Below are 26,870 nucleotides of genomic sequence, written 5' to 3' on the forward strand. Positions count from 1 at the left end.
ACCGGGGTCAATTCTTCTATACGGGTCCTACCCCACATCCCTGGGAAGGTATAGAGTATGGAGGCGCTGCACCACCACTAAAAGAATGAGGCAACTACCCCAGAAGCCTGGTCCTGTGTCCCCAACAACATCGCGGGAAGCTCAGGCCCTCCTGTTACCGGCAGGTATGCACCACTCAAACACGTGTAACCAGGCCTCACACACCCTAGATATAGCACTTGTGTCTGGGGGGGGGGGGGGGGAACATGGGTTACACACATAATAGGATTGTATAAATATATAGACAGCATGTATAAATAAATGCATAACAATGTCAATAATTGGGTGACAGGCAAACCTCCTACCTGAAGATCTTACTCTCTAAGCTCTGTATTGGTAGACAGACAGCGACGTCAGGACTTTATGTAGGTGTATATGATGTAACATTATAAATGCATGGGTTGCCGTGTTGGGTGATAGCAGCATAGTGTTGCATCAACTGTGTGAGAGTGCATAGAACTAGTGCAAAAAGTATAATGAATATTAAAATGATTTATAATCACTATGTATGTATATCTTTATGTATCTAGCGTTGACAGTCAGCTTTGATCATAATGAATTGTTATCCATAGTTCATAGAATTACAGGACTGCATATTTCCTGTACTAACCTGGTCTGTTTGCTTTTAACTGATACACCACACTGCTTGCATTAAATGTATTTTAACCCTTCCACTGCCAGAGGGAGCTTACAACATACAGCATATGAATGTGCTACTTGCTATCTTGCTGTCAGAATACTTATTTTATGTTATTATTGCAAAGGCAGGTGAGTGCTCCGGCAGGCGATCGATCGCTCGCTTTTTGTACAACTTGCAACTAAAATGTGAGCAACCACAATCTTGTTTATTTTGCACATAAAAGTAGGATAGAAGTCCCGCCTTCAGGCAGATTTTTTTTTTTTTTACCAAAGACGGGACCCTTGTGGCCCTGAGAGCTTGCACTCTTTTTTTCTATGAACAAAAAATGAACTTATTCTTATTCATGGTCCAGAATGACCAGTGATCCAGTAAAGACCTTTAGTAACAGCACTCAATGTAACTAAAGTGATTGCAAAATAGCAGTGTAACTAGAAGAAGCAACGAGGCTAAGATAGTCCAATGATAAAAAATGATATGATGTGTGTGATAGTTAAAAGAACTTTTAATCGTACACGAGTAATAAAATATTGGGCGTTACAATCTCCCCGGTGCAACAAGGTGCTGTTAATATGCAACACTTAGATTGTAAGCTCTTCGGGGCAGGAATTTCCTTTCCTATTGTCTGATTTTGCTGCGCTTATAGTATTATTATAATTCCCTTTGTCGTATTCTTTGTGAAGCGCTGAGTACACTTTTGTCGCGATATAAATAAAGACATGCAATACAACACTATTGCAAATTAAACCAATATCTCTTTGGCTAAAAGAACCCGACGAAATGAAGTTGAGCCTAATAAGAGGAAGGGAGCTTCTAATCCATCTCCCCCCTCCCACGACCACGCTACAAGTGTAACTATATTAATATGATGAATGAAACGCTAAGAAGCTGATAGACAGATGTAGTATTTGGTCAAATAACCATAATATTAGAGTAATGTGGTCAATATAATGATGTTGACCTTAATGATACCACTAATGTGACCAGAATAACAGATGGCTTATATCTGAACGTACTGTAGGTACTGGTCTCTATTAAAACCGTGATGTGTGGGAACACAGTGTATGACGGATCAAATTGGTAAACAGGCACTGTCCCACTTACTGCAAACTTACATCAAATTGTTTCTAGTGACTCTTCCAAATGTGTAACATCCTTAAGGTCTCTATAAAGCCCCCATTACTGATGATGGAAACAACTCATTTACCATAAAGCCGTAAGCCAAAATACAGCCCCCAAGGTAATAGAAAAAGGGGGTCCTGAATTAGCTGGTCCCAAATAACAACAGCGATAAATATCCTGTTTAAAAAGCAGGTTTGAAATGTTATGTGTAATAAACCCCATGGAATACTTGCGGTATCAGCAACACAGGGTGAATAGCCACGTAATCAGTGGCTATAGGAGGCTCAATCTCCAGTTCTGTTAAGTAGGAAAGAGTGCTAAGGTCAGCACTGAAGTGCCCGAGAGAGAGAGCAGCGATCCTGACTCCCGTTTCGCAAAGGCGCTTTGTCAAGGGATGCCACTCTTTTTTTTAACCACGATTTAACCATTAAAAGGTATTAATTCTACCCTACTTTTGTTTACCTTGTCCAGTGGTTTTCAACCTTTTTTGGTTAAGGAACCCTATAACTATATTGTGAAATTCTGCGGAACCTCAACCCTCTCCAACAGTGAGTCTGAGATCAGATGCATTGTTAGGAACCCCAACTCTCTCTAATAGCGCGTCTGAGATCAGATGCATTGTAAGTTACCCCAACCCTCTCTAATAACAGATCTGAGATCAGATGCATTGTATGGAACCCCCAACTCTCTCTAATAGCGCGTCTGAGATCAGATGCATTGTAAGTTACCCCAACCCTCTCTAATAGCGCGTCTGAGATCAGATGCATTGTAAGTTACCCCAACCCTCTCTAATAGCGCGTCTGAGATCAGATGCATTGTAAGTTACCCCAACCCTCTCTAATAGCACATCTACGATCAGATGCATTGAATGGAACCCCCAACCCTCTCTAATAGCGCGTCTGAGATCAGATGCATTGTAAGTTACCCCAACCCTCTCTAATAGCGCGTCTGAGATCAGATGCATTATAAGTTACCCCAACGCTCTCTAATTGCTTGTCTGAGATCAACATTGTAAATTCTATTATATTTTGTTGAATTTTCAAATGACACGCAAATTGCAGGGAACCCTTTCAGGGATACCTGAAGAACGTCTGTTTAAAAAAAAAAAAAAAAAAAAAACCCACTGGTCTAGTTTATTGACTAACTAGTGTAGGTACCAACCTCTGTGTTTGGTTCCCAATGTACTGTACAGTATGATTGCACTGTTTCCCTATCAAGCTATTGAGCTGTCTCCAGCAGGTGGCAGTGAGAGCCCTCCTGGTCCCAGCAGTGAGGCTCACATACAGACAGTACAGCACCAGCTCAGCAGCCCCTGTCCTCCTCACACCCAGGCTCACATGCTCCTCCCTGAGTCGTGCAAGCTCCTCCGGGAGTGGCTGCAGGAAGCGATATTTAAAACAAGCTAATGTAACACGTGAGACAGCAGAGCAGGCAGTCCGGGCTGACAGCAGTGATGGGTCTCTGGTCACGTACAGAGCAGCAGGAGAGAGTAGGGTAGGAAACCCTCCCACCTCCTCCCAGAGGCTCACACAGGACTGCAGCTTCTTCACAGCTCCGGCTCTGCCTGCACCTACCGGCCACTCACCTCCTTCCCCAGCAGGTAAGTGACCCACTCTCAGCCTTTCACCATTCTTCACCTTTCAATAGGGTCGGGTGGTAAGCAAGTATTGGGAGTCACCTCCCCCCCCCCCCCTCTCCCCTCTTTTGTAGTCAAGAGCTCTCTGTCTGCAACGAATTGCTGCCATAAAGGGGTTCAAATTATTTTGTGGGGTCAACCGCAGTTATGGGGGAGGATAGGTTTTAGGATCAGGATGATATATAGTGGGGTTTCGTGAACAACTGCTTCTATTGTGTGTGTGTGTGTGTGTGTGTGTGTGTGTGTGTGTGTGTGTGTGTGTGTGTGTGTGTGTGTGTGTGTGTGTGTGTGTGTGTGTGTGTGTGTGTGTGTGTATATATATATATATATAAATATTCATATTCCAAAATGCAATGTTTTTAAGTTAAACCTTTCTTGCTTTATCCATTGTAACATCGCTGGAAGAAGAGATCAGTATATCTCGAAAGCTCGCACAAATAAAAGCATTTTGTTAGCCACAGAACGGTATCGTCTATTGTATTGTATGTCTTTAATGTCTATTCATTGTGTCTGTGTGTGTCTGTGTGTGTGTGTGTGTGTGTGTGTGTATATAAAGAGACAGACGATTAAAAATGGGTTATTAGATATGTTGAAGACTTCACAAAGACTCTTGGGCTGGAGGAGTTGGCTTGTTTCATATCTTTTCTATGGTGCACATGGATTTCACTGTGTGAGTCGTTGGTGTTAATCTTTAAGACATTTGTGCACCAACATAGTTGATGGGGAAATAATGACCCCTATAGCTATTTGAATGTTGAATGTACGTGCTGGAAACTTTGTTCCCTCTTGGATAGCCGCTTTTCCTCTTTGATGTTAATCATTGATTGTCATTGGAGCTGGGATTTGCTAGGTGACAAGTCAGCTCCCTTGTCCCCAGACAATCCAGCTGTGACTGGGAAGGGACAGGCTTCAAGTTTGCAGGGCTGCTCTGATAATCTCAGTTGAATATTTCCTTTGATGTGAGTATTTGTACTATACATAAAGATAATGGAATATGCCAGCAAACAGTGGTGTAACCAAGCTGGACTCCTCATGGTGAATTCAACAGTGATCCCAAGATTGAGGGATAAGATACTTGTATTTATATGTGTGAGTAATGCAATCAGACACACATTAGTTGTTACCAACTGGTACAGTTATCATCGTGACCAAATGCACGCTCAAGATTATTTTATCTGATAACTACTAGTGTGCATGTCTTCTCTGTTTTTACCCCTGCTGGCAATTCACATATTGTGTTATACAATCTTTGCAAATATAATTATTAGATTGTGGCATTTGGTATATTTTAATGTTTATAGTCTTAGTCGTTGTCATGGATTTAGCATTTAAAGAGTGCATTTTGTGATAAAAAAGCATGTCTTCCCTTTTATTAGAGGGTAACGTGTACATTAGGTACTACATTTGTAGTAATATAATAATAGTTGGTATATTCAGTAAAGTAAAATAAACAAGAATCTGCTGAGCATTTATCATTTTCAAGGTAAATAAGTGCTCAAATGGGAATTTAATGCAGTCTTATAATTAAGCCGAATTTTTGTGGGGGGGTTTCCTGATGCAATTCCCATGTGCTCCAGTGAAAAATAAAAAAAACTCCCTGCTGATTAATTTTTTTGTTTTGAAAAAGCTTTCTATGAGATGATGAAATCAGTAAGATACAATATATCAGCAATGGTCTATAAGCCAATAATGTTTGGACTTTTTATATAAGATCAGGATAATGCATTGGCTTTACTTTTAGTATCATCCCTCAAACAGAACTATTATACTTAAAATCAATGAAAACAGATTTATTTTTAATTCATCTTAAAATCTCAAGGAAATACTGGTCTAACAAGTGCCTTAATATTGATCTACGGGCTGTCATACTGTATATAGAGAGCTGACAATCTTTGTTTTAGCCATCACTGTGTAGGAAGTAACACTCTCAACATATTTGCTTCACAGCAATTTGTTCCATGAGTTTGTGCCTAGAACATGTTGATATGAGAACAAAATCAATTGTTTGCCCTGTCTAGCTTTGGAGACCTTCCCCTTCTCTGCCACCCGAACAATTCTCAAAATAGGTCAATTAAGGTTCTCTTTATTGTTAATTATTATGAGGAGGAACTTCACTCCTACAAAGAATGAATACAATAAAGAGTCTATATATAATTATGTATTAAAAAGGGTTGAATGGCCTGTCTTCAAAAACACAACACTGATAAAAGAATATGAAGTGCTCAGATCAATAAACCTAAAACCTAATAAAAAAAAATATATATATATATATATATATATATATAGGCAACCTATTATAATATGTTTTTAGTTAAGTTCTGCTTTCACACTTTGACGTTTGGTTAGTTGTAGAAGCAAAAGGGTTAAGGACAAGCACATGATACTTACTTTTTATCTATGACTAACTCACCACTATTGCTAAGAACCTTGGAATAAACAATGCATACACCAGTGTCCTATTTGGTGAAATGATGTGTGTTGTTGGGTGTGTAAGCCACCTTAAGGCTGAGTTAGTTTCTGAGTTGGGAAAGAGAAATAGACATGTGAATGTGTCAGACTGGGTGTGTGCCAAAGTACAAGATAGTGAGTGAGACAGGGTGTGTACACATGTGACCTTAAGACTGTCTATAGTCAGCTTGTGCCTGTATATTGTCAGGTATGTTTGTGATACACGGTGTGCCTTTCAGTGTTCCAGTGTAATGTAAACAAAAGGTAAGACATGCCGAAAGACCTGTACAGTAATACAAGTATACTGCAGTTCTGAGCGAGAAAGGATTGACACTTCTAAATAGCAAGAGTCAACCTGTATGTGTGTGGAGGTGGAGTGTGGGGTAAGGCTGCATTTTCTCAACATCATACCATAGAGCCTTGGGCATGCCAAGGGCAAAGAGAGGGGAAGGTGCATGTACTGTGTTTAAATTATCAGCAAGGATTTGGCTAAATAATTAGGCTTGTTTTTCTTCCTTCTCTCTCTATAGGCTTGACTGCGGTATTGGTCAGTAACATGGAAGACACTTTACACATCATGGGTACAGAATCCGATGATGAATGTTCTGTGAAGGTCCCGAGTTCAAGCATGAAGCGTCCAGAAGTGACAGAAAGAGACTTCTCCCGGCAGGCAAATAAAATTCCTCCAGTAAAGCCATGTTTCAAGAAAAAGCAGGCTCCGAAACTACTTGATGCGGAAACCCTTCATGCTCTACGCCCAATATTTACCAGTTTGTTGGGATCTGGGACTCTTGGTGGAATATTTGTGTCCAGGAATCAGGCCGGAAATGCTAGCAATTTATGTGAACCCCTTGTAAAAAAAGCCCTAGGCATAGAGCAGCAGTGCCCTCAAACTAATGCACTGATGTCTGGAAATCCCAGTCTTAGACCTGTGACAGATCACCCATCCTCTGTCCCTACAGAGCAAGAGGACCTTGAAGATCAGCCAAGTGTAATTGAGTCAGCTGAACCAACATTTCCATCAGAAAACTCCAGTGCGCCTGGTCCTAATTCTGCCAATGGGTCATTCCAGGATCCTCTCTTACAAACGAACTCAAGTGATGCCACCAGTCTGGTCTGCTTGGACAAGATAGCAGAAAGTTACCCATCTGGATTATTCCAGGATAGCAGCTGTCTAGACCAATACAATTTGAACCAAAATAATATTTCAAACGGTGGGATATTTCAGGACAAAACAGAGGAGGCGTCTCTTCTTTTTGTATTTGAACTTTTGAATCAGCTGCAATATCACATCCATCACGGGGACGGAATAGAAATATGTGTGGATTTTTTGCAGGGCTCGTGCCTGTATGGTAGTGATTGCCAAAAACATCATACAGTGTTGCCATATCACTGGCAAGTTAGGAGGAACACTGCTGGGACCTGGCAGAGTGTAAATGATGATTCACAAGAGCATCTGGAAAGACTATACTGCAACCCAGATAGTGACAGAATCAAAATGAGATATCAGTAAGTATCTACGCGACACCCACATACATAAGTGTATAAATATTTCTTAATGATGAAATCCTGTAACAATGCTATTCATTTTCACACATGCCATTTCTGCACTGACCACTGCCATGTATGCCACAGTTGCTGAGAATACATATGTATCAGTGATGATTCTCCAGTGTTGTTCTAAATAAGGAATAAGCAACGCCGAGAGAAATGAGAATGTGGCTTGTTATTCACACCTTAGGTCCTCTTTGACCTTTTAAACTTTTTTTAACATACCACTGCATATGAGAACAGCCTTAATGTACACCCGCAGCATTCTACTTTCCTTACTCAGAGAGATACTTAAGCAAAAATTCAGATAATTAAAGTCCAAAGTACTTAAAAATGAATTAGGACTTTGATTGACTTAATCCCTTCAATCAGTGTTTTGAAGCACTCCACTTTAGTGCCCGGACATTTATGTGCTTTGAATCAGTGTCAATTCAACTAGACCTATACATAGTGAGTGATGTGTTACCTACAAGCAGAACTGCTTTACTGAACAGGCCTAAATCCAAGATGGTGATGTGGAGGCCAGCCTTGTGTATATGAAGTTCATATTACTTTTGAATGCAATGTTTGTGACACTCATCATTGTACTATTAAAAGTATACTGTAGCAGGCACAGTTCATTAAAACTAGAACGTAATCCGCTGTGTATGAGCAGGTAATGGCTGTGCACTGCCGAGTAAACAGGTAGCATTTTTCAAGTATTGTTGTTGTTGCTCTGCCAGTATATTGCTCTGTATTGCTTAGGAAAGGGGCCTCAACTCCGGCCCTCAAGACCCGCCAGCAGGTCAGGTGTTTAGGATATCCCAGCATTGGCACAGGTGGCTCAATCTGAGCTACTGATTGAGCCACCTGTGCTGAAGCTGGTATATCCTGAACACCTGACCTGTTGGCGGATCTTGAGGAGTTGAGCCCCCTGGCTTGGGGTATGCGCTCACATTCTGGCGGTGTTTTGTATATGTGGCTACATTGTTATTTTGATTTACTGAACCACATCTACACAATCTTTTTATTGTCTATAGGAGCCTGTCTGTTGTGCGTAGTTTTTTACTGGCTATAGTAGTGCTAGTGATCCAGTTTGGGCACAATGCTGCAAACAATAGGAGTGATCGGCTACTCGTATCATCTAGCCACATGCACATTGCCATCCTTTGCATCCTACGATAGTGTAGCCAGCCTCTCTCCACCTCCCAATCTGTCTTAGGCCACGATTATAGTGCCCGCGCGTGACGTCAGACGCACGTGAAACATAAACTAGACTGGAGGCGTGGCTGTGACGTCGCGTGAGCGGTTCGCCCTCATTGGCTGTACCGCTCACGTCCGCGGCAGTCGCGCTGAAATAGGTTTTTAGTTGTCTCCTCTGTAATCTGTTGCTCCGTCGCGCTTGGTCGTGTGCACTATGTGCGTCTTCCTTGGTCTCCATTAGTTTGTTCCGGCATCGCGCGCACTTGCGCCTCCACTATAATCATGGCCATACATAATCCATTGTGTTTTTTTAAGTAAATAAGGTAAAATATTACTTTATGGTTCCCGCACCAGTATGCAAAATACTCTTGTACTTCCTTGTAAGTTTTTTTTTAATTTGTTTTTATTTTTGGCATGTACAGTATGTAAAAATCCTACATTGTGGTATGCACATTGGTATGTAGGTAACATACTCCTGTGTGCATCACTACATTAGTAAAAATACTTAAATAACGTACGTGCTGCAGGATACAGTAGGTTAAACATGGCACTAAATATTGTCCTGAATATGACTGTAAAAGAATAGGTCATTAAAGTGTTTTTTCCCATAGACATGTTCAGGCAGTTTGTGAATCGCAATGGAAACGTTTTATGGCAGTTTCCATAGCTCGTTAGACTGCATACTAAGGAGTGGATCCATATCAACCCACCTGCAATATTCTCCAGTGTTTATAGCACAACAAGCTGCTGAAACACCATGGGTGTGTCAGCTCACAACAAATGGACGGACTCCCGTTTTTATCTAATCAAAGAATAATTAGCCAAGAAATGTCAATGCAGACACTTTGGTTCAAGTGAGAGGTTTGATAAAGTTTCTTCATGGTCACTGCAACCTAGGTTTCCTAGTATTTCAAAGCGATGTTGTGTTTCCTGGCAACAGGACAAGGATAACAGTGTGCTTGCTGAGAAGATCCCAAACACACTAGAGCAGCACATGATTTGCATGGTTACCACATTATTTGGCCAAAGCTATTAATCTCTTGTGGTCAGACTAGCTTAACAGACCTATCAATGCAACATGCACAAAACAAGGAAATGTCTGTTCAGCACTTTACGTGATCAGGAACGGCCAAGCAGAAGCCAGCTTCAGTAGTAACCAGCGGGTGGTACTTGTTTGTTCTTCTTGGTTTGGACACAGTTTACATGGCATGGCAACCAATGAATGCACGCACTGGCATCCATAATCTCTCCATTGTGCTGGGAGATTCGTGTAGCGTTTTTAAAGCCACGGTCATACTTGGTATGATTTTAAAATATTGTTGGTTTTTTTTTTTTTTCGAAAAAAATCTTTACATTTCCTTTTATCAACTTTTATTTATGCGTCGTAAAAAAAAATAAGGAAAAAAAGAAAGTAATATGAAACATTTTGTATAAAGGTTTTCCAGAAAATTGAAATGAGGAAAACCGTAGGCTCATTGAAGCGGCAGACTGAAGGTTTTGTTGCAAATGTAATATATTCTTTTATATGTACTTTAATCTCCTTTTGGCCTTTTTTAAAATTGTATTTTTGAAATACAATGCTTTGTTCAGGCGATATGAGCAGTTTAAATATTAAATGACCGGGAGGTCAAAATGGACGTGTCCACAGAAACCAGTGCAGTACAATCTGAGAGACTAAGAAAACAATGATATTAAGGACTAAAAAGAACATTTAAAAAAAAAAAAAAAGGCGCAGGAAATGCTGAAGACGCAAAATACCAACATTATATGAGTTCAACTTCTTTAGGCTTTTGGGGGAGATTGCTGCTTTAACGTAATATTTCAACATTAGACTTGCATTGATTGCAGAATGGACACATTACACATGATAACTGATTTATACAGGGAGATGAAATGAAGAACCCATACTTCATGCTTGGAAAAATCCCAGGTGGTGCCCAGGAGACGTGGCTATGAGACGTGGTTGTATGAGACGTGGTTGTATGGGACGCTTGAGATGCTACATATGCAGATGAACTGACCTGTCAGTTACCGCCCCACCCAGCGAAATCACACCCCATCATGCATTGAGCTCCTGCTTGGAAAGCCTGAAGTGGCTGGACTCTGCCAGTCATGGCGGTGATTGGTAGGCCACAGGCGGGTGGGGGTTGGGGGGAGGAGGAGGAGGGATTGGGCAGCTTGCTGCTTCCTATAATAATCCTAAGTATATTTAGACAGCCCTGAGACGTAGAAAGCTTTATCTTTCAGAGAAAATACCATTCAAAATAGGAAAAATCCTCACATCGCAAGTCTGAAAAGTTCACTTTGGGTGTTACCTCCCCCTGAGGGCTTCTAACACGCAGTAATACCAAAATGGAGGATCCTGCCAAACAATGTGTTGTTTTTTTCCGTGGCATTATTGTGAGGGCACAACTAAGGAGAAGTGGGAGGCAGCAACTATATACAATGCTGCCAGACAATATTTTATATGGGAGTTTCAGAGGAGGCGGAGGTGTAGTTACATTTCTCATCTAAAAAAAACCCTGAAATGATTACATGTGTAAAGTTATACTCCGTATAGTTTTATATGGGCTGTCCAAAATATACAGGATTCTACACCGGGTTGCCACCTTCTATTGAAGGCTAACCCGGAGACTTTTTGCAATTCATTTTCTTTTTTTAAATTCCTTAATTTTATTTATATATTTACTTCTCTTACATTCTCCGGCGGCATCTCCTTTTTGCAGGGTCCCATCAACATGGCTCCGCGACGGCCAGTGGTGCTGTGTTGCCATGCAGTGACAAGTTGCCATGACAACAGGACGCCTCATGGCGCCGTGGTGGGACGTCCGGTTGTCATGGCAACGTGACGCCATTTGACGTCGCAGAGCCATGTTGACGGGATCCTGCAGGCAGAGATGCCACCGCCGGAGAAGGTAAGAGCAGAGGCCCCACCCGGAGATTTCACAGGTAAACCCGTAGTCCAGAGATACGTGGCCGAAACCTGTAGTCTCCGCATCAAACCCGGAGTGGTGGCAACCCTGAGTATACATGCACTCAAAGATTAAAGATACTTTGGGTGCTGGAACTAGGGGGAAATAACATCAAAATGAAGCGAAGAGAGCAGGTCTCCAAAATCGTGGTTAAGAAAGGTCATCTGTGTTGGACCCACCATGGGTGAATAAATACTAACCACTTGACCAGTACTCTTTTTCCCTTCATTTTTTGTCAGTTTATATAGGAGAGTGGCATTTCTAAGGTAGGGAACAAACATGAAGAGCAGCTCTAAGTAACAGAATAATGAATTTTAATGGGGTCGTTGCCTATATAATGGCACATCTGAGAAAGATCGAGTGACTTGGAGACAAGAGAAATGAGGAGGTTGGCTGACAGCGAAAATAAATAGATAAATAAAAAAGATGCCAAGCTGGGGAAGTAGATACAGATACAGATTTACACTGAGCCACCTGTGCTGAAGCAGGGATATCCTTTATAACCTGACCTCTTGGTGGCCCTTGAGACTGGAGTTAGCCACTCCTCATGTAGATGGTGCAACCTATGAATAATGCTTCACTTATAATGCCCCTATCATTCAATGTTCATTAGAAGCATTTTGTCTGCAGCGGCCATAAAGTATGTTAATCGGCTGAGATGAAAGTGGTTTATTGCCTTTGATCAAAGTATAAACTGTTGATCAAGTGAATATTCCAAATGGAAAGAACGCACATGTGCACATCACTGACCCGGCGATGCGTTAAGATAAGATTGGTCATGCATTGATCTCTGCAGCAGTATTTCTCGGCCATACAATGATACAGAGCAGCTCTATACACTGACAGCCCCATCTTCTTAAAGAGGCAATCCAAGCCATTCTTTTTTTATTATTCGGGAATGAAGCAGGGGGTCTTCGGAAGTGAATCCCATTAATGTCATCTCCTGGGACCCCCTGCTTCCGGAGATATTTACCTTAGTAGTGGGTGCGAATAGCCACGCCAAGGTTCACATTATGGCTGCTTTTCAACGCACCCGCGGGCCAGTAGGAAGCCGCGATGTCATCCGGTCCGGCTTCCTATTGGCCCATGTGCCTGGGGTCTTTAAACTGCAGAGAGATACCAAGTACCGGTATCTCTGGAAGCAGGGGGTCCCCGGAGCTGAAATTAACGGGGTTCAGCTCTAGAGACTCCCTACTTCAATCCTGTATTTTTAAAAAAAAGGAAATTTTAAAAATTACTTGGATTGCTCCTTTTGAAAAGAAAATAGAGCTTAAAATACCAAACAACTATATACTATATACAATACAATATGTCCTAATGATTGTATTTAATTTATTGTGATGCACAAAACCACTATGCAATGTATGTCTTATTGTATTTCATGCACGATCATTTTAATAAAATACAAGTTATAAAAAAAAAAAAATACCAAACAACCCACAGACGCCCGCTAGGTTGTGCATTGTTCCCCCCCCCCACCCGCTCTGATCTTTGACCCACAAAAACAACTAACACGAGTCCTTTCTCAGCATAAAATTCTCTCTTGGTGTTTTTTGCTTTAAATGACAGGATGTTCGTGTCACAAATATATGAGAAGTTACTTTCAGAATACTTAAACGCGACTGCAGTTCATACAAAGGTTAGAGAGGAACCAAAAGGCTTGTCTCATGTTGTATTCATGATTACCACACTATGATACGTCCACGTAAGACTTCTTTGTAAAAACATGTTCGAAATTGTACAGCACAAGTAGTCCTCCTATATCCCCCCCTGGGAGTCTGCATCTTTAATAATGTATAACGCCTCCCAAAAGCCTTCTCTTGTTATCTGCAGCAAAAAATGCACATTTCCCAAACTAATGATGTATTAGCGCTGTTTGTTTTCAAGGAGTCCAGTTAAACAAACCATTGGCTGCCCCATTGTTGGGTATGTTTGATGTAACAGCAAATATAATCATGACTGAATCTGGATTTTACTAGTAAACTTTTGACATCTCTTCCCTAAATACACACAGCTGGATTATGGTTTCATTCAAACAAATCTCTTGCTTTATTCAGCAATGTTGTAAAATCTCACGACGCTTTCCCAGTGCAAGAGCAGCATCGTGTTGTCAAAGATGTACTGGAGTTTGGATTTGGGGGAGAACATGTACGCGTTTAACACCATTTGTACAGGTGGCGTTATGTTTGGTATCAAACTGCTGACTACTGTTAAAATGCTGCAACTACTCCAAAGTTGCAGAGGCCAGGCATGCGCTGTGTGCGTGATCACTTCTCTTAAACAAAATATCTTGCTAAACAGCTTCGTCCGTGACTTCCTAAAAATATCATACACACATTATGGTGAAAACACGCACCACTTTATCTACAATTTGAATAGCTGTTTAAAAAAAAAAAAATTATTAAATAAAGATGCAATAGTTCAGATGTCATCCATGGCTGATACTATACACCTCATACATAAGTCTTGGCCCCCTGCAGACGCACTTGCCAGAACACCCTCCTACTGTCTCTGCACGTTCTTCCTACCTACCAATTAGATTGTAAGCTCTTCGGAGCAGGGACTCCTTTTCCTAAATGTTACTTGTATACACACACATACGTGCATCCTTTTAATACGAGAACTCGTGTGTATTTTTAAGAATCAGCAAACATGCAATTTGCAACATTAGAAACTATAAGAAGTGATTTTTCATTATGGGTGAGAAAAAGCCACAGGTGAAGAAAACGAGGCCAATACGTAAATAAAATATGAATACGCGTAAAAATGTTACGCTTGGTAAATAGGACTGGGAGTTTTAAGTTCTGCGGGGCTCAGTAACACATTACAAAGCCGAGCAACGAAGGGGTGTTTAAAGGGGTTTTTGAAATGCATGCTTGGAGCTCTCTGGAAATGATCAGTAATGAATTCCAATTTGCACATTTTCCCTTAGCCATTTACATATGAAATAAAACTAATTGGTTTCTAGTGGAGCGATCCAAAGGAGTTGGGAGCCCTTTGAAGAATGGTCCTGGGGATTCAGCAATCACAAATGCATTCACTATTTATGTTTCATGGAATAAACAGTTGAAACTTTTGGGAGCAGCTGTCACCTGTAAGTCCTACGCGTAGAGCAGCGCTGCTCCTCCTCCCAGTCTCTTTCCTTGAAAACCGAGAATAGTTAACTCCTGATGTGTTGGTTCTTGGGGTTGGCTTTGATATGCAGCCCCAGAAGGCGCCAGCAGCGTGTTGCAAAGTATTTAAAGCCGTGTTTTCCTTTCATTGTCTACATGAAAATGAATGTGCTGTAACATAAAGCAGGCATGATGGTGAACATGAGTACATGTTCACTATAGTGTAAAACAGCGGTGCGCGCCCCCCAGGGGGTGTAGATTATCTGGGGTGGGGGGCGGTTACAGAGGTCCCGCGCTCTTCCCCCAGGCATTTCAATTAAATGCTGAGGGACCGCGTTGAAGCCTCTATAATACACTTACCTTCCCTTCAAGCGATGCGTCGTCCTGGTAACCCGGCGTCAAATGACGCCACAGGGTCATGTGACGTCACATTACCATGGCGACATGACGTCACATGACCCCACGGGTCATTTGGCGCCGGGGTCGTGCGGGGGGTTGGGGGGGGGATTCGCCGAAGAGAGCAGACAGGGGGGTGCGCACGGAGAAATGTTTGCGCACCCCTGGTCTAAAACAGGGGTGGGAAACTCCAGTCCCCAAGGGCCACCAACAGGTCAGGTTTTCAGAATATCCCTGCTTCAGCACAAGTGGCTCAGTCAAACACTGAGCCACTGATTGAGCCACCTGTGCTGAAGCAGGCTCTTTGACTGAGCCATTGATTGAGACACCTGTGCTGAAGCAGGGAGATCTTGAAAACCTGACCTGTTGCTGGCACTATGAGGACTGGAGTTTGCCAGCCCTGGCCTAAAATGTATACTTCTTGATGAAGAATAACGTCCACTTGTTTAGTATTAGCAGCTGTTGGTCTCTATTCATGTAATTTGATGAGTGTGGGATGATTCTCAGTATCACTATATATATACTGCCTTTTGTTCATGCTGAAAAAAAACCTCAGAACATGCTGCTTTATTACATTTGGGTGATGGGGCAGTGAGAATTTGCTGTGAATCCTTTCAGTCATATGTTAAATATTTGAAGGGAAATGTCAGACTTAAGTTCTCCCACTCCCTGTAATTCTGTTTCACAGGCAAATTAAGACCGATATATATATATATATATTTATATATAATGTATATGTATATATATATATATATATATATATATATATATATATATATATATATATATAAATAATCTGTTTACAAAAAGGGTGGCAAAAGATACAAATTCCTGTATTCGCGCTATCTCACATTTTATTAGCACCTACAAAACAATTTAATTGTTCATTATGCCAGATTGCAGGAGATGAGAACTATCGAGCCATATCTTTAATGATCTTCCTTGGGTAAAACCCTGCTTATTTTAAGTATATAGTTACCGTAACCAAGGTATAAAGACTCCTGCATACAAGGGAGTTAAGTAACGACTCTGTTAGCTTGTTCCCAATAGCAGTTTTGTAAAAAAAAAATGATGCCTCCCCAGTGGTTTGAACAGTGGATTCAGTTTAGACACTCTACCAATGCTAGAAACCCATTATTCTTTCTGTGCCTACGAACACAAACAGCCTTTGCATTGAAACTGTGCCAGAAGAACTATGTTGTAAGGCTCGGCTTTCTGGGGACACGGTGCCCTTGCCTTACATACTGCAGGAAAATAAAATGACTAGCTCATTCTTGGGTAATGAATGGGTACGGTGGACATATGAGAAGTTGCGTTCACCTGACCTACTGCAACAGTTCAACATGTTTTTTTTCCCAAAGTCCTACTGCCTCTTACTAATGCTACTTGACATGATATGTACTCTTCCAGCTACCGACATTGATTTACAAATCATTATCGTAGCTGCAAATAATATAGGGGAAGATGAATGAAGATAATATAGCATTTCTAAGAGCAAGATTAGTAGCTTTTTCCCTCCCCCCCCTGCTTATTTCAGATGAAAGATACATTGATACTCTTTACTGAATCAATATACATACAATTCACATTCCACTGTTAGACTTGTGGTTATTTTAGATCTAAGAAATTGTTAACCCATCTTTATACACTCGATGCAGATTGTTTAGAAAGAGTGTTTTACATAATAGGCCTGACCGTGATTCCAACGGTGAAACTGACAATTATTTCAATGTGTTGAACCTCATTAGAACGTGTGTTTTTTTAATATTTCCCTAATACATTATATTACTTCACAAATCACAAGCGGACACCGGGTTCCTGATGACATGTCACTGTCCTCAAATGGTGATTGTCCAATTCACTCCTCCAGTTTTGCTTTGGACAAAGAAGCAGCTCATGTTCAGGAGGGTGGAACATGTAATGGAAACTAATACTGATTATGCTAATATATTTTGAGCTGTGTATTCTGCTTCATCTGCTGGTGGCTACAGTTGCGGGATAGTTGGTAGCATAAATTTGTTATATAAGATGTTTACTTTATGTACTGCAAGTTACATTTGCTGTAGGGTGGAGATACCCAGTATTATCATACAGAGCAGCTTGTTTATATGTATGTACAATGTTATTAATTCATGGAGCCCAGATTAAAGGCTTCACCTCCACACATGACCTTACTTTTAATGCAGGTTTTTTTGGTGGATTTTTGTAATGTAGTCTGTTTAATAATGACTTTGCTTGCCAGCCCGTATAGCTGCGGCACAAAGGTTTGCTTTCAGAGGATAATCTTAGTTAATGGGTTTCACATTGCTTATCTGAAACATTTTATCAGCAGCTCACGATGTACAGAACACAAAGCAATTCCACATGACCTGAAACTCCTTTATTTCCCTACAAGTAAATGTCTTGTAGTGGCACTGCTGAGTATTTAGGGTACTTTCAAGTAACCTAAAAGCACTCACCCATGTAACCGCTTCTCTGCAATTGTGTTTGTTTTTTTAACATTTGACACGTCGAAGATTTGTTTTATTATCGTTTTCAAATTCTGTAGGAACAGCACTATCTATTTCAAAGTTAATAACCGTGAAAATGACTTCCATTTGTAATTTTCTTTTATCTCGGAAGCAAACCTGGCTTCAATATCATAACGTTATTTTAATAACCACGAGCAAAGCCAGGATAGATTAACGTTAGGACTGTTGTGAGTTTATTACCCTGTAATGTCATGATTGGATTTTCTCCCCTGAGATAATGAAGCACGCATAAGCTAGTTATAATAAACATTTAACCTGTACAACTGCAGACCGCAATGTTTAAGTACCCGAGCCATTCGTGTTATTGGACTTCGTATGTTCTAGTGAAGCATATTCTTGAAATAGATTTAAATATTCAGTTTACAAATGCAGGCTTAAAAGGGTATCATTATATACTGTACATAAACAACCCAGAACTTGTACATAAATACAAGAATGTCTTTTTTTTTCAACTGTTGTATACAGTTTTATTTACATTAGTTGAATGAACAGATTAATAATAATCCCTTTCCCAGAGAGCTTCTGGTCTGTTTTCCTATAACCTTGGCCATAGGAATGTTTGTGTGTGTGTGTGTGTGTGTGTGTGTGTGTGTGTGTACACATATATAGAGAGGGGGCAGGCATCACAGAACATCAACACTGCAGACCTGGCAAGATATTGTTTTCTGGGGTTTCTTTTAAGTTATATTTTCTAAGAGCTTGGCAGTCTTGAGATGTATAGACATCTCTGCTCAGTTGCCTTAATCCAGTCCTCAAGCCCCCACTCTCCAACAGGTCGGGTTTTCAGGATATCTCAGCTTCAGCACAAGTTGCTCAATCAGAGGTTCAGTTGAAGACTGAGCCACGCTTGCTGAAGCAGGGATATCCTGAAAACCTTACCTGTTAGGGTAGGGGAGCGGCTTGACGACTGGCGTTGAGCGCCCCCTGCTTTAATAGTATAGGGGGTTTTTTGGTGTGGGGGGGGGGTAGAAATTTTCCCCAGATATAAAACTCTGCTTTAAAGCTGCAGTTCAAGTTGCCGTTTTAAAACATATATATATATATTTTTTCCCATTCAATATGTGCATCAATACAATCTGCACACTGACAAGTGATTAGCTAAGCTGCAGATCGATCCGTTCACCTATAATAGACTGTAATAGATCGCTTGCACCGGGTTATTTAATTCAGTTCTTGCACAGCATTTTGGGCAATGTAGCTCCTAGAATATGAGTGACTGGGCAGTTACTAGATACAATTGGTGCACTGCCAGAGAGAGGGCGGAGCTCAAGAGCCAGAGCCTATCAGAAGGAGACGGAGGCTGTCACTTTGGAAATGCTTCCTACATTAGAAACATTAAAAATCTCTTTAAAACAAATTTTTTTTATGCAACAAGTATTTTCTGATAGAACAGAACTGATTTATTAAAAATAAAAACCGTAGGATATTGCTTGAACTGCTGCTTTAAGGTAGCGTGTCAAAATGTCCCTTTGAATGATTTCCCATAATGGTGAGACAGTTCATGTTTGTGTCTGTTTACACAGGGGACACGCAGCGCACTTCCTCATCTGGTCTAGCACAGAATTGCAGCAAATAAATGGTCGCAGTACACTAAAAACACACGCACAAGCCAGACAGCCAGCATCATTCAGAGCACATACTGACAAGCTGTCCTGATTAATCCCCAAATCAGGTCAGCATCTTCCCAGGTTCAATACAGCTTGTTCTGCGCTGTATACACATTCTCTTGGGTTCATTTCACAATGCAGTAGCAGTCATATTATTTTGCTGGCTGCGCTTGTATACAAGATGTGGTCAGATCACGCTTTAGCTCAGGGGTGGGCAACTCCAGTCCTCAAGGGGCTACCAACTGGTCAGGTCTCCATCCAAGAGGTCAGGTCTCCTTTCTGCTTCTGCACAGGTGGCTCAATCAGTGACTCCGTCGAAGGCTGATCCACCTGTGCTGAAGCAGGGGCAGATTGAGCCACCTGTGCTGAAGCAGGGATATCCTGAAAACCTGCCCAGTTGGTGGCCCTTGTGGACTGGAGTTGCCCACCCCTGTTTTAGCTCCATGAGATTTAAACATCTTGTCAATGCACAATGACCAAAGTGCCTCTTTAATTAACATTTTACTATGGAAAGCTTCACTTCCTTCCTTACGACCTGCACATCACCATTACTGTGTATTAAAGATTATGGGGTAGTTCAGTATAGTCTGAAGCGGACGTTTTGGACGTTATCGGCCCTAAACTCCCATTGATATCAGTGGTACGGCCGCTTCGGATTTCATTGAGTCGAAAGAAAGTTACATTACGGGGAGGGAGAAAATGGTCTCTCCTCCAAAGTGAGTGTCCACAGAGGTAAAAAGTGATACTGTCGCTGTACGTTCTTTCTACTTACCACTTAGATTGTAAGCTCTTCGGGGCAGGGGCTCCTCTTCCTAATGTTACTTTTATTCCCATTATGTGTTATATATTATTATGTCACGTGTATTACTGCTGTGAGGTTCTATGTGCATCGCTGCCGCTATATACATACATACATACATACATACATACAGTACATACTCTTTTCTCTACAGAGTAGGCATGATTTTGATCACAGAATAAAAGCCCTTATTATTATCACATACCATGGTACCAGTATTATTATCTTAATTTGAAAACAATGTCAGCAGCTCATTTGTTGTATTCTAGCTAAATATACCAAACCACATTTTTTCATTGTTTAAATCAGGGTCATTTAATCTATGTACTTTTAAGCAAATAAAGTCGAAAGCAATGTTATCTGTTCATAGTGTGTGTGTGTGTGTGTGTGTGTGTGTGTGTGTGTGTGTGTGTGTGTGTGTGTGTGTGTGTGTGTGTGTGTGTGTGTGTGTGTGTGTGTGTGTGTGTGTGTGTGTGTGTGTGTGTGTGTGTTGCAAGTCCCTTCATTCTGGCTGCAAAGTGTTTTAATAAGTAGATGCAAAATGGCACAAATAATGTCTCACATGTGCCTGTTGGCGTTTAGTAGTTTAATACATGACCCCATGAGACTTCAGTCTCCCTGCCCCTCCTTCACGTCACCTGCTTACAATGCATGTGTCCTTTCTGCAATCTCACGGAGCAGCCTCAATAATGATGGGTTAGGCATCTGAATCAGTGTGGGTGTTGGAGCACTATGCATTGATTAAAATATGCTGTATAATATCAAATATAATGACGGTGTCAGCTTTCACAGCGGGTAAGAGGGCATGGAGTGATAAAGTATATAAGCAGTAAGCAGAGGTCTTGTATTGAGGAAATAGCTATTTTTTCGGTCATGACCAGGAGAATGTCTTACTGTGGGGTTTTTATGGGGAACTAGGCAAACATGATCTCTATAACCATAACTTATTTAAAAATTTTATTGAGGGGGCAAACTGATGGGGCATTTCTGAAACATTTACATTGCCAGGCCATCAAGTATAGCACTTTCTTATCCCTGTAACCACACTCACAAATACGTGTATATCCTTTTTCTTCTCAATGCTGTACATATAGTTTTCTGCGCACATTAAGTCCCTGCTGTGAAAATGTTTTACTTCATTTTGGTGCCAACACTCAGGGAGATAAAATTGACTTTGCCAAAGTCCCACGGTGCTATTGGATAACTAGGGTTGCCAAGGTGTCCGGTATTGAACTATACTGTCCTGTACTGTATTTGGATACTATGTCCAGTAAAAAATGAGAGGTACTGTAATACTGGACATGTATGTGTCCGGTATTTTCCTCCCTGGACATAGTGACCTGACGCACCTTTCACCATTGAGTCCAGTATTTTTGGAGAAGCCACCTGGCAACCCTATGGATAACTAATATAATAACATCTTTATAAAACTCCCATCATATTTGTCAGGTAGCTGTAGATTTTGAAGCAGCAGTGCCCGTTTCTTTTTACTTTTTTTTTTTTTAAATAGTTTTAATTAACCTGAAGTAGGGGTCCCTTGGAGTTGGTTTGTGGTCTGCTTAACCTCTGGAAACCCCGTGATTTCTGTGATATTTGAGGGCTTTTTTTGACGTATTTGACACAAAACAAACTACAAATATGGCCGCCATGTCACTTAAATGGTTTGGCAAAACTCCACTTCCTATTATATTGCAGCTTTCTATTGGCTGCCAGCCGGGGAGAGAGCAACCCCCTGCAAGTATTTTAGCCTGCTAGACAAAACAAGTTATATCTTGGAAACTGGGGAGTCCCCAGGAATCTTGGTACCATGGGTCAGCTCCGAAGTATTCCCCTACTTGACAAAGGACCTTTTATTTATTTTTTCCCCAAGCCGTGAAAACAGGTGCTTTTTATTATTTATTTATCAAATGTTTTACCAGGAAGTAATACATTGAGAGTAACCTCTCGTTTTCAGGTATGTCCTGGGCACAGAGTTATAACAATACGTGGTTATATTAAATGAACAGGGTTATATGTCAGCAACTCCACACCCACTCCTGCAATCTTGATTATAGTCCTTAGGTCAGGTCCATATTGCCTTCGCCCGTGACGTCACCCACTTAAAGCAAGTGTGTTTTTTGGCCATGGTATGCGCGCCGTCCATGGACGTGTCTTGGGGGGCGTGCCAGTGACATCACGGAGCTGGTTCGCCATCATTGGGCGAACCGCTCACGTGACCTGTCTGTCGCTCCGAGAAATCAGTTTAACTGATTTCTCACGCAACGCGCGCCCCCTCCTGCTTCTGCGCGGACGCAATCTGTTAGCCCAGCGTGCGGACGCCTCCGCACGGTTTGCAGTACCATGGCCCAAGCCTTAGGCTAAGGCCCCGCTGCCTCAGACCACGCGCCCGTACTGCAGACAGGCGGCGCGTGGAGAGGCACTTGACCGCTATCTGCGGTCTGTAGGGAGCGGGAGCTGGAGCGGGGGGCGTGGCCAAAACGGGTCGGGTGGGCGCGGCAATGATGTCGTGGAGGTGGGGCCATCACATTGTGTGTCAGGGGGTTCCCTCCCCCGCCTCCCAGCTCCCTGAAGCCTCCCCTCCTCCTCTCCTCATTGCCAGGGGTTCCCTCCCCCGCCTCCCCGCTCCCCAAAGCCTCCCAACCTCTCCGCATTGCATGGGGTTCCCTCCACCGCCTCTCCCCACCGTGCATCTGCAGACACAGACTATAAGGATAGAGTCTGTGGGAGGGAGCAGTGGGGCTCCCTTGGTGCTGCAGCTGCTTTCCCCGATCCCCGTAGCCTCCCCTCCTCCTCTACTCATTGGCTCACAGCCACACCACGTGACGCGTCGCCGCTTGGGATTACAATTCTCTTGCATCCCCTGGCGGCTGACGCGTCACAGCGTGTAGTGAGCTGTGCAGGGAGGAGGGACTGGGACCGGCTCAGGAGGATACCATCAGATGGTAAGTAGCGCAGTCGCGCGCGCCCGCGGACACAGCGGGACCAAAGCCTTACTCTTCTGAAATTATCTGCTTACAACAGGTTCTACCAGAGGGTTTGAGCAGGGATTTATTATTTGAGCACATATTGTTATATAAATATTGCATTATTAACTTGCACGTAATCACTATTATATTTAAGTTGTTAGCGCCTTATATTCACTTATTCACATTACAAAGAAAACGCAGGATTGGGGGAAACTTGGGAGAATCTGTGTGACCACGCATTCTTCAACGTTATCAGCATACTTGAGCCCTCTTCTAAAGAAGCAATTAATGTTTTTTTTGTTTTTTTTATTACTTTTTTAACACCGGTTTGAAGCAGGGGTCTCCAGAGCTGAACCCCATTAATTTCAGCTCCAGGTGAACCGGTATCTTAGTAAAGTTGAAAGCTCCCAGGTCATGTGGGCGAACAGGAAACGTGATGACATCACGGCTTCCTATTGGCCCTCAGAGTGCGGGTGCTTGCGGAGCAGCTACTGGCACCCCCTACGGCGGTCTGTATCTCAGGAAGCAGGGGGTCCCCACTAATGGGGTTCAGCTCTGGAGACGCTCCCCCCCCACTTCAATCCTATGTTTAAAAAAAAATGTGCAAAAAAAAAAAAACCACAAGCTTGGATTGCCGCTTTAAATAATGAAATACATAATTATGCATTGACTAACTATAAACAATAGTGTTTTCAGGCACTAATCTGATTTTGTCTGAAAATAAACCTGTGAGTTTTTCAGGGAGGTGTTTGGAGATGACTATTGTTTACTGTATTTTCGACCACAGCTTGTGTGTAGCTTGTAAACTTCTCTACAGCTTCCTGCCATAAAGATCAGATTCGAGATTGTGACAATTTCCCAACAGCATTTTGATGGTCAAATAACATTCCTCTGTTCGCTTTTCTTTCTCTCTCTACCTTGTACGGTTAGATAAACTTCTGCATGATGTGTTCTCTTCTACCGCAAAGCATTGTGGGGCAGAACCTCAGAAACTCTAGCGCAGTGTTTCCCAACTCCAGTCCTCAGGGAACCCCAACAAGTCAGGTCTTAAGGATATCCCTGCTCCAGCACAGGTGGCTCAGTCAAAATAACTGAGCCGCTGATTGACCCACCTGTGCTGGGGCAGGGGTATCCATAAGACCTGACCTGTTGGGGTTCTCTGAGGCCTGGAGTTGGGAAACACTGTCTATGACATGACACTGCTTGATTTCCCTATCCTATATGGGAAAGTAATTTCCTTTGTTTGAGTAAAACAAACTATATGAATATAAAATGGATAATATATATATATATATCTCTATCCGAGCTGAAAGTAGTGGATAATTAAAAAAAAATGATTTCGTAGTGCGTAATTACCTTGCTAAAACAACAACTTCACCCATAATAGTTTCATTGCCTCTGATGTCCTGAAGTGTTCGATCGAGAGCCTCTAAGGCTGCGTCCAGGGTTGCAGCAGCCATACGGAGGCGCGCTGAGGCTGATGGAAAGCGGGTGCTTTCCCTGGCCTTGGTTAGCGCGCCGTCCGTGGGCGTGTTGGGGGGCGGGCCAGTGACGAGCTGGTTCGCCCTCATTGGGCGAATCGCTCACGTGACCGGCCCTGCGCTCCCTTGATCGCTTGAATCTAAAATTCTCCTAAGACCCACGCTTCACGCATGCCCCTGCTAAAGCCGCTCTCATTGTGGCTGCAGGGGCTCACTGGTAAGCACCAGCGCGCCTCAGCACGGGTCAGTGCCTAAGCGCTGACCATGCCCGAGGCCTAATGCTGCGTGTTTGTGGGACATTGTCCTCTTGTCCCTAACAATGATCTCACAGTCTGAAGAACGTTGGCTGCTCCTGTATTTTTGCTAATGTTGCAAATCGGATTTTCAGAGTGACCAAGATTAAGTGGTAGTTTGAGGGTTGTGTGATGGGTTAATTGGTGATGTCATTGGTGAATTGTATCCAAATAGACAAACAAATGTTCCTTGATCTCAGGAGCCATCATGTAAAATTTGGATAGACACCTTAAGAGGTGGCCAAATGCATAGCGTACAGACAAACAACTTCGCAATGTATATAGCCCGTGCACACAATAAGAAACAATACAAATAAGAAATACTTCACCCAACCAAGGTCTAATTAATAAGTCACAGCATTATAGAAAGATGTTAAAAGAAAAGCATATATTGGACTACAATATATGCTTCCTCTGAACATTTTTCTATAGTCTTACAGATTATATATATAATATATATATATGTTAATTCACACTTATACACATACACACTCTTTCATCACTTGCTCTCATGAACCTTTTGACACCTCCAGCCATAAAACACATCCACACGGGGGAAGGACCAGCACAGATAACATTCCAAAGGACACTGTTTATAGTATAGCTTTTGCTTGCTTCATTCATTGTAACATCGCGGGAAGAAGAGATCAGTGTATCTCGAAAGCTCGCACAAATAAAAGCATTTCGTTAGCCACAGAAGGGTATCATCTATTTATTTTTTGATTTTATATATATATATATATATACAGTGGTTGACAAATCACCAAAAAATCTACTCGCCACACAAAAAAATCTACTCGCCACCTAGTACCAAACGTGTGCTGCTTGGGCCAATATTTACTCGCCCGGGGGTTAAATCCACTTGCCCGGGGCGAGCAAATGTATAGGTTTGTCGAACACTGTATATATATATATATATATATATATATATATATATATATATATATATATATATATATATATAATCTTTAAAATAACTTTTACCACTGATAATGATTATGGTTACTTCACAATAAATGATAACACATTTGGAGAAGTTTTTGTATTGCAACATATTCAGCTATTGCAGATAGCGTGAGAAAAACTGCTGCAGCTTCTGTCTCATGCAAATGATTATTTATAGTCTTGCTAAGCATGTTTAAATGGCACTTGCTTGTGCAGTTACACTCAGACGAGCAATTCTTTCCACACGTACACATCAGATGGATGTTCTGCTCTGAAGGGATTCATGATGTTAGCAGGGAGAGAAAAGCAGCTTAAAATAAGCTGTTAACATGTTCTAAAACTGTGTGTGTGTGTGTGTGTGTGTGTGTGTGTGTGTGTGTGTGTGTGTGTGTGTGTGTGTGTGTGTGTGTGTGTGTGTGTGTGTGTGTGTGTGTGTAGCAGGACATGCTCAGGTGGCAAGATTACTAACATTATGAGTTAAACTCACATAGGCTTTTTCGGGGATTGACTCTTTAAGAATTTAGTTTATTTGTTTGACGCACCATTTCCTTACACTGTTACCAGAATGGACATTTTCCGATCAGTTTTTCTTTGAGATTGCATTTTGTAAAAGTGACCGGGGCAATTTAAAGGGACCCGATATTGCATTGTCATAGTAATGTGAGCAGTGCTGGGTTTTTGACAGTTTACAAACTAGGGTACGAAAGTTAGACACGGAGGTCACTCTAAGGCCAAGTACTTTCATTTCCCATCAGAAAGTTGTTGTTTTTTTTCGGAATGCGGTCCAGTTTGCTTTTCTTTAAATCTCCGCTCACAGCTGTAGAACAGATGATCCAGGCAAATGCAATGAATTCCCTTTGATGTTTGAGGCACAGAGGTTGGGCTTGAATGTACAGATCACTGGGGTCGATTCCAGCTGCAGCCACTCACTTGCCACTTGATGGTAACTAATGACTCTTGACTGGTAGTGAAGTTTAGTTGGAACAATGCTTTGCGAATGCTTATAGTTATTACTGAGAAGCTTACCAGGCACGGCCATTTTATAGCTGCAGTATCATTTACCTGGTAACATAACTAATTAGGGTTGCTAGGCGGCTTCTCCAAAAATACTGTACACAATGGTGAAAGGTGCAACACACACACACATACACA

The 26,870-nt window shown here is 41.9% G+C and overlaps 1 protein-coding gene across 1 annotated transcript in view; it reads left to right on the top strand.

Annotated features, from left to right (window-relative positions):
* The first annotated feature begins 3,205 nt into the window (after nt 1–3,205).
* Nucleotides 3,206–26,870, top strand: part of TIPARP (TCDD inducible poly(ADP-ribose) polymerase) — a 34,606-nt gene continuing 10,941 nt past the window's right edge. The window contains exons 1-2 of the mRNA XM_075570544.1: nt 3,206–3,398; nt 6,413–7,391. Coding sequence (XP_075426659.1) covers nt 6,439–7,391 — 953 coding nt within the window. The 5' untranslated portion in view covers nt 3,206–3,398; nt 6,413–6,438. The remainder of the gene's footprint in view (nt 3,399–6,412; nt 7,392–26,870) is intronic.

This window comes from Ascaphus truei, chromosome 14 (genome assembly GCF_040206685.1).
Source record: "Ascaphus truei isolate aAscTru1 chromosome 14, aAscTru1.hap1, whole genome shotgun sequence".
In the NCBI taxonomy this organism is placed as follows: Eukaryota; Metazoa; Chordata; class Amphibia; order Anura; family Ascaphidae; genus Ascaphus; species Ascaphus truei.